The sequence below is a fragment of the Podarcis erhardii genome (genome assembly GCF_964252035.2).
Source record: "Podarcis erhardii genome assembly, chromosome: 7".
In the NCBI taxonomy this organism is placed as follows: Eukaryota; Metazoa; Chordata; class Lepidosauria; order Squamata; family Lacertidae; genus Podarcis; species Podarcis erhardii.
The window spans coordinates 11,530,458-11,541,224 of NC_138511.1; the positions used below are offsets into that span (position 1 = coordinate 11,530,458).

The 10,767-nt window shown below is 47.2% G+C and overlaps 1 protein-coding gene across 3 annotated transcripts; it reads right to left on the bottom strand.

Moving 5' to 3' along the window:
• Positions 1–406: 406 nt before the first annotated feature.
• Positions 407–10,767, bottom strand: FBLIM1 (filamin binding LIM protein 1). Of its 3 annotated transcripts, none has more exons than XM_081871240.1 (8): positions 10,552–10,767; positions 6,996–7,242; positions 5,975–6,138; positions 5,239–5,350; positions 4,554–4,723; positions 3,694–3,872; positions 3,377–3,494; positions 407–2,260 (listed from the first exon to the last, which is right to left on the bottom strand). In XM_081871240.1, the coding sequence occupies exons 2-8, from the start codon at positions 7,234–7,236 to the stop codon at positions 2,147–2,149; spliced, it is 1,098 nt and encodes a 365-aa protein (XP_081727366.1). In that variant the 5' UTR covers positions 7,237–7,242; positions 10,552–10,767; the 3' UTR covers positions 407–2,146. The 3 variants fall into 3 exon arrangements, with proteins under 3 accessions (XP_081727366.1, XP_081727367.1, XP_081727368.1); XM_081871241.1 differs by lacking the exon at positions 10,552–10,767 and adding an exon at positions 7,997–8,286; XM_081871242.1 differs by lacking the exon at positions 10,552–10,767 and adding an exon at positions 7,874–7,892.

Sequence of the window (10,767 nt, forward strand, 5' to 3'; positions counted from 1 at the left end):
GAGTAGTCCAAAATACCTTGAGGGCTCCAGGTTGGGAAAGGCTACAGCATACAGTTTGGATCCCTGTAGCATTCTCACCTTGTATTTTTAACTGATTTAACCAGAAAATCACATAATGACATTATAGGATCCATTTACAGTGGTACCTCTGGTTATGTACTTAATTCGTTCCAGTGGTCCATTCTTAACCTGACACTGTTCTTAACCTGAAGCACCACTTTAGCTAATGGGGCCTCCTGCTGCTGCCGCGCGATTTCTGTTCTCATCCTGAAGCAAAGTTCTTAACTCGAGGTACTATTTCTGGGTTAGCGGAGTCTGTAACCTGAAGCGTATGTAACCTGAAGCGTCTGTAACCCGAGGTACCACTGTATATATTTGCTTGTAACATCAAAACAGAAGAAAGCCATTGCATTTGAAGTCAGGTTTAATCAAGTTCGCGTATATGTGTGGTGCCAGCTACGGCTTCCTGATATTGTTTCCAGAGGGGAAAAACTCAAGTGAACATCAGCGCAGTCCAGCAGACACAGGAAAGATATCAAAAGCATACAAAAATCATAATAGTCATAACAATCCCACACCCCGTACATTGTTTCCGTGCATTTAAACAACTGATTGGTACATATATATATATATATATGATTAAGACTGCAAAACAATTTTTGATACCATGACAGTTTCAGGCTAAAATGAAGGTGGAAAGACCCTCTTCCCCATACCTAATAAATAGCCTTTGCCAGAACCTGCTATTAAGATAGTGTTGCCTTGTGCTGCCCCCTGGCGGATAAGACGTGTGCTAATGGGCTGGGCAAGGTGCCTTCAGTGTGCACAAGAGTGTGTGCATATAAACACATACAGCCTTAAAGTTTTATCAGGCAAAATGAAACATTTGCCCAGGTTGATACTGGTGCAAGCATTTGAGTCACAATTAGGTGTTTCTCAGAGATTGGTGCTCCAAGCAAAACCAAAAGTATCACACAATAAGGTGTGATAGTCTTAATTTATACATTAACAACACAGCAAATCTACAGATGGCAAGGCCCAGTTTATAGTCCTTTGCTTGTGGTGTGTTCTGTATTTGCTCAAAAGCAGGCTTGCCTTCATGACCACATCACATGTTTTGAGCCTTGCCACTGAGATCTGGTCCTGGAGCTTAGCCTTTTGCCCACAGATTAAGCCTGATGCATTTGTGAGGTCACGACACACCTGAATTTGTTCCAGGCCTCACCTCCTTCCTTATCACCTCTTCAAGCAAGGTGGATGGCAGCTGGGAATGTGGACTTACATTGTTAAAAGACCCTGTAATAAAGCTTCCTAACAACTTACTGCTCAGTTCCCTCCAGAGATCTCCCAGGTAGAGGTGATCCTAAGACTTATATCCCCCATGCTCAATGACAAGAAGCTATACTCTCAGCCCTGCCATGGGATTTCAGATAGGGCTCTGAAGAACAGGGAGGGAAACATAAACTCAGGAAAAGAAAGGTGCTTGTAAGGTTCTGCTGCTTTTATACCAATAGTCTTGCTCCCAACAGCCTTGAGGCTTTGCTGGACTGACGAAGCAAAAGGTAGGGAATAAATCCCAAGTAAAGAAGTTTGGAATCCATCAACCACCTTGCAGCTGAGCTGCACACACATCCATACCGTGTTCTGCTGGCTGAAAAGGGTTCCACACATTATATATCTAGCAATTGGCCCTCTTTGGAAAAAGATGCTCATATATTACACCAGTGGAAAGCAACTGGCAGCCTGCAGGGGGGGAATCCTGCCCATGGATGATTGACAGTTGACCACCTTTCACATGTGCCCTCTAGTGGTAAAAAAAAACCCTTCTCCTGGCTCAGTCTCTATCCCAGGAGAGGCATTGCACTGCTACAGGCTGTTACAGCCAAGGCCACTGGAAGGAAGAACAATACGGTAGGGAGAGATTCCTATAACTCCACCCTAGACTTTTAGCCTTTTTGCCAACCTTTGCATTACACACAACCCCAGGACTAATCCCCAACACTGAAAGGTTCCCCCCCACCCCAAGGCTCAGTTGAAAGTTAACAGGAGAGGCACAAACGGGGACGTCCAAATGCTGATGCACACCACTGCCTGGCTCCTGTGCTCTGTGCTGCAGCGTCTGGAAATATGCTTGTGATTCATTTGCTCAGCAAGATGATTCTTCAGTGTGTCTGATGTGGCAGGACTTGCAGAGGAGGTGGCTTCCCAAAGGGTAGCAGCCCTCTTCTGTGGGTTCTGGGGACAGCAAGACCCAACATCTCTGCAGAATGAAAGGAACAAATAGAGTGTTTGTCTGTGGTTAGCGTCCCTTTATGGGTAGGGTTGTAGCTCTGTGGCAGAGCACCTGCTTTGCATGCAGAAGGTCCCAGGTTCAATCCCCGCTGGCAGCATCTCCAGGTTGGGCTGGGAGAGACCCCTGCCTAAAACCCCGCAGAGCCATTGCTGCCAGTCAGCATAGACAATACTGAGCTGGGTAGATGGTCTGACTAAATATAAGACAGATTTCTGTGTTCCTGGGTCACAACAGTTTAAAGCTATTTGTGCAGACCTTCTCTATACAGATCCCAAACACTCACACCTTATTACCAGTGTTAGAAACTGAGATATGAAAGCTAGGAGCTAAATGGCACCTTAAACCTAGGTTATGGGCGCAATAACAGGATGTCTGGGCGCACTTTTTTATAAAAGAATACAAAGCTAAAAATTAATGAACTGCAGCTAAAATATTATGTTCATTTTTCACATGCTCTAGTTCTTCCCCTGCCTACCCCTTAATATTAATATTAAGAGGGTCTCTTCTCTAGTCTTCAGAAACTAGCTGGAAGTGGGGAGGCAGAAAAAGGACCTCTTTTCCTTCCATTCTGCAGTTTCAGTCTGAAATCTTAGGTGCAGTACTGTACCGAGAGCTCAGAAACTGCCCTAATGAAATTCCCTGTCGCAAAAATGTGTATAGAACAATGGAAGTTTCAAAAACTGCTTATTACCTATTTACTAGTCCTTCAAACACAGCTCCAGTGCATTTGTTCATATGCCCCCTCTTTTGTTATAAAGGAACTATCCATAATATTTTGTCTTGTCCACATTCATTTGGTGAGCTGCAACTTGGGAGTCCTGGAGATGTCGGGACCTTTCACATTCAAAATAGATGCTTCACTACTGAGCTGAGCTGCAGTCCTTCCCCTGATTCTCCATCTCTCTCTGTTATTCCTCATTTACTTTTGATGTATGATTGAAAACCTTTGAACAGTACTTGTATTTCACATTTTAAAGAATGGCACTCGCCTTCAAACTTGGCTCGTGGTGATGATCTTGGTTAGTCTCCCTCCCACACTGCATGACCTCAGCCATTGGACACCAAACCCTCTCCCAGGCTTACTTCACAGCGGTAGCAGTCCTCATGGAAGTTCTGCCCCATGCACTCTATCTTGTATGAGTCCTTTCCGTCACTGGGGATAATGGGCCTCTCACAGGCACTGCACACAGAAGCATACCTCCTGGAAGGGGAAAAGAAAGGTTGTGACTATGATTCCCTCTGCATGTCCATGGCACAAACTTTATCTTATCCCAAATACTTCTTAAACTCTGTGTGCTTTGTGTGCGTCACTCAGGGCACCCCAGACGTCAACTTTGTTGGTATGAGGAAAAGGAGATTAAATCCACCTTTCAAGAAGTGCTTAGCTCTTATCGCCATACCTGTAGAAGTCATCCAGGCAATGCACAGCATCGTCGTCGCCAACAGCAAAGACCTCGTCACCAATGGCCCGGTGGCATACGACACAGGTGAAGCACTCTGGGTGGAATCCATGGCCCATGGCCCGCACAATTTGGTTCACAATTAAGGCCTGGCACTTTCTACACTTCTCCAGGGTGTTCTGGAAGGGCAGGATGTATCCGGAATGAAGCAGAGAGATGTTAGATGCAGATTTTCAGTGTCCTGATTGAAGGGGGTCAATAGCATGCATTCTGATGCTTTCCTCAAAACACTCAGTGTGTAAGACACCCCGGGTTGTATCCAACCAAGACCTACTCAGAGTAGACACACTGCACTGCGGTGGGTTGGACTAGATCAGGCATAGGCAAACTCGGCCCTGCAGTTGTTTTGAGACTACAATTCCCATCATCCCTGACCACTGATTCTGTTAGCTAGGGGTGATGGGAGTTGTAGTCCCAAAAATATCTGGAGGGCCGAGTTTGCCTATGCCTGGACTAGATAACTCTTGGGGTGCCTTTCAACTCAACAATTCTATTAAATGAATCTAAGTAAGTCATGGCCATGAACTTCAATGGATTTACTTTGAGGAGGATTTACTACCCTCCCCATTAAAAACCGTAAGCCCAGTAAGCCATAAGCCTGGAATCTACAAACAAACACTAATGGCACCAGGCCTCCTTCCCTGGGGAGACTATTCCAGGGAGCCACCACTGAAAAGGCCCATTCTCATGTTGCCACCCTCCACACCTCTTTTGGAGAGGGCACACAAATAAGGTCCATGGGTGTCCTGTGGACCTTGAGCCACAAAACAGGGGAGAGGAGAAGAGGCAGAGATATGTACCTGGTAGCAGGTGACACACAGGGGCCGCCCCTCTTTCTGGTAGTAGCGCTGTCCCACCAGGGCACTGTGACATGTTCGGCACGTGAAACAGTCAGCGTGGTACTGTTTGTTCATTGCCTCAAGCGTGGGAGTCCCAGGAGAGATGTTTTTGTGACAAAAAGCACAGATATCTGGAAGAAAGAATCACATGGGCTTCCATCCAACAAAGTTTTACTCATAGCAGACCCACTGAAATTAATGGGCTAAGCTAGTAGTGGACATTGACATCAATAGGTCTACTCTGATTAGGACCAGCACTGGATATAATCCTATATGTTTTAAGTCAATGGGTCCCTTTCTCCCAAGGTCAGTCCATGGAACCTTTGTAAAGAGTAGCACTTTGGAGACACAGGTGACTCTCAACTTACATGGTGGTTATGTTCTGGGGATCCCATGTAAAACCAAAACTGCACGCAGTCAAAACACATCGGTTTCAACTGCAGGTAGGATTGCCAAAGTCATTTTTCCTGGACTCCTGCTCCATTTCCACCCCTCTTTTAATTTTTTTGCTAAGTACGTAAAGCTGAACACACACACTAATTAAATGTGCATAAGTTGTGAGTTACCTGTAATAATTCTATGGAGCCCCCAAAAGAACCGATTTCCACACATACATATTCCTTCTTGGTGTGCAGTTTATTCTCACCTTTTGCAGCAGTATTCTCCACCTTCCTCTCTGTCTGATGCTCACCAGCCCAACCAAGGGTTGAGGTCAGAATTTTAGGTTGCCTCAGTTCTGCTGCAAAGGTTGAAGTCGTCTAGAAAACAGGAAGAAGTAGACTAAGGCAGGCTGAGCACCTTCACAATATATTTCTGGGTGGCAGAGGTTAGCTTCAAAGGTATGAGCAAATGAACCACAACTGATGCTTTTAAGGGCTCTTGTGCCTTTAGTGAAAAGTTTACTTTTTGCAAGTTAAGGCCACTTTATTGCTTCCTGTTGATCATGGTAGAAGATTAATAGCCTCTTTTAACGACCTCAGTGTCAGTTTCTGTCCCTGGGGGCAAGCAGGGGGAGCTTTACTAGTCACCCCTCTCTTTCTTTTCAAAAGATTAAAGAACCATTGCTAAATGGGACTTATTTGTGAACAAACATTGCAGAAGGATCTTTGCCACAAGTAGAGATATTGCTGGATAACATAGACTTATATTAAATATTTGTGTAGATGTTCTAATTCAGCCTCCAGCTAATTGTAGGAAAACAATGCCTCAGCAAGGTTTAAGGGTTCAAATAAGGAAGCAACTATCGCCTGGGTCCTCGATAATAACAAAGAGAACAAGCTGATATGAAGTCATGTGGAACGAGCCCAAGAGAGAAGAAACTACCCACTTATTGCATTAAAAGGTGATTATCCAGATAGATCCTTCAGCAGAAATAAGGTTACCTGCAAGGATGTGGGGGAAGCTGATGTTTGTGTCTGGAGATCAGGACCAAGTGTCTCCACTGAGAAAGGTTTAGAACATGGTGGTGGTGGAGAAAAGATGCTATCCAGGCTAGGGTCCACTGCATTACAGGACAGGATGGGAGGAGTTGGCAAGGCAGAACAACCTGAAACATACACAGAACGACAGCTGCCTTAAGGACTCAAAACTTGGTTTAATCATCTTTGTACATTTTAAAAACAAGAGGTTCAGCAACTCAAACTTGTTCAGAAGATATGCTAGGAGATACCAACAAACCCCAACCCATACTGCTTAACCCTAGATAGTGTGGGAGGCTAAGGGGTTACTCTTAAACATACTCTAATCAAGCTGAGGGGTCATTATTACTCTCCCAGATGCTGATGCCCAGAACTGAAAGCAGGAAGGGGCCACAGGTCAGCGGTCAAGCCGCTGTCTTGCATGCAGAAGGCCCCAAGCTGAATCCCCAATGGCATCGCCCAGCAGGACTCCTTGCCTAGAATCCAAGACAGCTGCTACCAGTCAGTGTAGACCATTCTGAGCTTGAGGGAACAAAGATCTAACTCTGTCAAATGCAGCTTCCTCTCTTCCTACTACACTCTATGAAGGTACAGTTAAGGCACTTTGCAAACATCTATCGGAACACAGAAAGTTGCCTTATTCCAAGTCAGACCATCAAGTCCATCTAGCTCAGTATGGCCAACACTGACTGGCAGCAATAGCTCTCTAGGGTTTAAGGTAAGGGATCTTTTCCCTGTCCTACCTGGAGATGCTGCCATAAGGGATTGAACCTCTGCCACGGAGCTACAGCCCTTAGTTGAATGCTTGTATTTTTAATTGATTCACACTCCTGGCCCTGGATATGGGCTCCTCAGCTGAGCCTTGGCTAAAGGGAGCCCTTCCAGAACAAGGGTCTTGGCCAGCTGTCCTCCGGTCCTCTCTGTGCTTCCCCTGCACCTGGGACAGACTACGGCATCACTTCACTGTGATTTCAGTTCCTCTCACCTCCATTGGAAACGCCCATTGTCCCTCCATAGCAGCCTCTGCTCCCTTTAACAGCGCCAGAAGATGTTTGGATCCGGGAGGGAGCAGCAGACTTCAATGCCTCCTTGGAGAGGCTGTTGCTGGGTGGAAGATGAGCCCTCTGTGACTTTGCTTCACTTCTCACCATGTGGTCCCTCCTGGGTGGAGTGAGGGTGATGAAGATGGATGAGGCAATCCGTTTCTCCACCTTGTTGGACAGCATTTTCTCCTGGGACAAAGAAAAGAGAGATGTTTGGGGTTGTGGTCCTGCAAGACCCCGTTCCCAGAATCTTTCCATCCCTCCAGTGGTTTGGTTATTTGAGGGGCTCGAATGAGCAAGTGAGAGAATGACATGGTGGGAATGGGTGGGGAAATTTGGGTCTGGGAAAGCCTACTTCCATCCCATCTCTGCTGCAGGCTCTGTGAAGCCACCAGCCTCACTTTTTACATCTGCAAAACGTCAACAGCTGCATTATGGCGAAAGGAATCAACATTATGGGCCAAAATTGCTCAACCAATGCTCCAATATAAGTTTGTTCCATGTCCTATATGAATTGTGCATGGTACAGCAATTTTGCAATCACAGAATTGTAAAGCTGGAAGGGACCCAATAGAAGGAATCAAAATTAATTTGCATACTTGTGTTCTGTTGCATGTGGCAAAGGAAGGCAAAGGGCAACATTTCCCTTCTTGTTTCCTTTTCCATCCTCCCAGCTCCACCAGGCATTGCCCATGGAGCGGCCCATTTCATGAACACAGCTTAAAAAGGACAAGGAGCATTGCCTTTTTGGAACATGAAAGTTGAGAGTCTCAAGATGCTGGGTCCAACAATGGCAGATGCACAAACGAAACAAAACTACCATGCATGAAAAGCACTTCACAAAATTTAAAGCAGAAAAAAGTGGGAAGCAATCAACAACACCACAGAGCAGTCTCTGCAAAACAAGAAGCCATTTCTCCCTTTGGCACTCCCGTGCACCAACCTTCCTTCCTCCTTTGCTTCAAAAAAATCTTCATTCCTGGGAGCAGGGAAGGAAAGGAAAAGCTGTTTCTCTGCAGCAGAACAAGACCTGACAGACCTGGGAGCAGCGTTTCAACAGGAGGCCTGACGTGGAGCCAGCCAAGGGATTGCCACAGCCCAGTCCTGAGGCAGCTGCTCTGAGCCACAGCTCTGCCTCATCACCATCCCACAAGGAATGGGGCGGAAGCGATAAGGAAGTGGGCAAAGGGCAGCCCTGCTTCAGGCAGGTGCTGGCTCTGAGGCTCGTCCCCAACGCCCAGGCTGTGTCTGCAGCAGTGGAGCTGAACAGCCTGGGTCTTTTTTTTACTCCTACCCCTCTATAACTTGCTAAAAGCATTCCTACGCTTCCCCCTACTGGGGTGGCATGTGAAAGTTTGTGGTTATGCATAGTTCTGCTCTCCTGTGCAGAATCGGGGGAGGTGGCTGCCAGTTTAATTAAATACTTTACTTGTCCCCACCCAAATAACAGGGAGCCTGACCTTCTAATTAAACAAGCAGGCCACGCCATGCCTTGGGGTCTTCAGGCTTCTCTGGGCGACCGTGGAAGATTAACCTGGACACCTCTTTTATATCCCTGTCCCCTGCTACCCATAATTTCTGGCATTCCTCTGGCTTCTTTCCAAACTCCTGTGCCTCTTGAAAGGCTTGCAGCTGTCTGGCTCAAGGACCCACCATGACTATCTCTTTAGACTAGAAGCCTCCCTCATTTTCTGGGGGAGGCTACTCTGGAGCAGGGAGGGGCTATGAGTCAATTTTGGTTTATCTCAATTCCTCATTTTTCCAATATTAAATTCAGTTTTCCACATTTCCACACCAGTTTGCAATATTTCTTAAGAAGTCTTCATGGGAATTCATAAGCATGTTAGTGTGAATTTCTTCTGTAATAGATGTGTTTGTATGCCACACTGCCTAATAAATGTATTTCCGCAAAACAATATTTATAATGCTACTCTGGATATTTGCTGGTTGGATGCATATATTCTTAGCTGGAGAGCTACGCTGCAAATTCTGGAGAGGTGCAAATTATGAGGGATTGCTGTGTTTCGGTTTACAAATTGTTTCAGTGTGAATTAAGTAAGTTCACCTTTAAATGTCAACTGAATTGAATTTTCTGTCCCTGTCTAGCTATGATGGCCAAAAAAATAGATCCCTTCCTCTCCAGCCACTAATTCTATTGTAACACTTTGGCTTGCAAAGGACCTAATGCTATATTGGCTGTGAAGAGCAGAATAAACACAATAAATGTACAAAGCAACACCATTATTATTATTATTATTGCAAGAGGATAAAAAAAAATAAGATTCTGAAGGCGCTAGAGAGGTGATGCTCTGCCTTGCCTACAGCCAGCCTGCGGGAGGGTGTGTGTGTCCCATTTTCAGGGTGAAGTCTCCAACACATTGATGGAAAGCCAGCCACTTCCTCATCTGCCAATGGAAGAAGGCCTTTCTGCCTTGCCAAACCTCACAGCATGCACCCCATGTCTACTTGGGAGTAAGTCCCCTTTGCATTCTGTGGGGCTTCCTCCCTGGAAAGAGTGCCTTGATTTGCAGCCTTTGCCTCTAGGACAATATTGGAGACACAAACTTCTAAGCTGAAACTTTTAAGCTGAACATGCATTCTATTTTCGTTTTCAAAGTGTAGAGGTTTTTCACCTTAAGGCAACCAACACCTTCACTTAAACAAGGGTACCTAAGTTATCACCTTACCAGGTTCACAGTCCTGACAAGCAAAAGCTAGAGTTTCCCTTTCCCAGGATCACCATGCAAGCAGAGGGAAGCAGGGTCCTGACAAGGCCACCCCCCCCCCAAAAAAAAGAGAGGAAACGAGGCACAAGAGTTTGCAACACTAACGTTTTGTAGGGAGAACTGAAGTGGGGATAATCATGCTAGGAATCAAGACCGCTGTAGGCTTTCTTTGGGTAGGGGGTTGTTTCGGTGGGGGCCACTCCCTGCACCGAGGCTGTGTCTGTGGAGGAGGAAGAGGCGCCCCCAGTGGCGGACCTACATTTGTGGGAGGGGTCCCTGAAGCTTGAACTGTTATGCGGGCCCCTTTGCAACCAGCAGCAAGGTTTGGGTAACCACTGTTATCTTCTTCCACGACGGATCACCACACCTTTGCAACATCTGTGCAAACTTTGGGATCGTTGAAATGCATCCAGCAAAAAAAAATAATCCATCAAACTTGGCCTACTAGACCCAAATCTTAGAAGCAATGTAGACTAAATGGGGGCCCCTTCCAGGATTAGGGGCCCTGAATTAGTTTCATCATAGTAGATCCACCCCTGGGCGCGCGCCCCCCATCTCCGCCCTGGCTCCCCAAAAGTCCTCCGGGACATTGAATAATGGGGCAGCTCCCGGCTGGATGGCGAGGCAGGCAGGGCTGTGCCCACGGGCGCCTCCTGCAGGGGGAGGCCCCAAAGAGCGGGTGCTCCCTCCAGCACCCTTCTCTTCTGGCGGGCCGGGGAGGCTGCGGAGGGCCACCGACAAGGGCGCTGGACACCCTTGGACGCCACCCTACCTGGATCCGCGGCAACGCTGGTCCGGCCACTTGGTACCTGCCCGGCGCAGCGGAGAGGGGCAGGGAGGGAGGCGTGTGCCAACGGAGAGAGAGAGGGAGGGAGGCGGGCCGGGCTGGCGGCCCCCGGCTGATCTCGCCCCGGTCCCCGGGAGGGAAGGGTCTGCTGCCCCCGCCTGCTGCGTCCTGCTCGCCGTCCTCGACGGGCGCCGTCTGCCC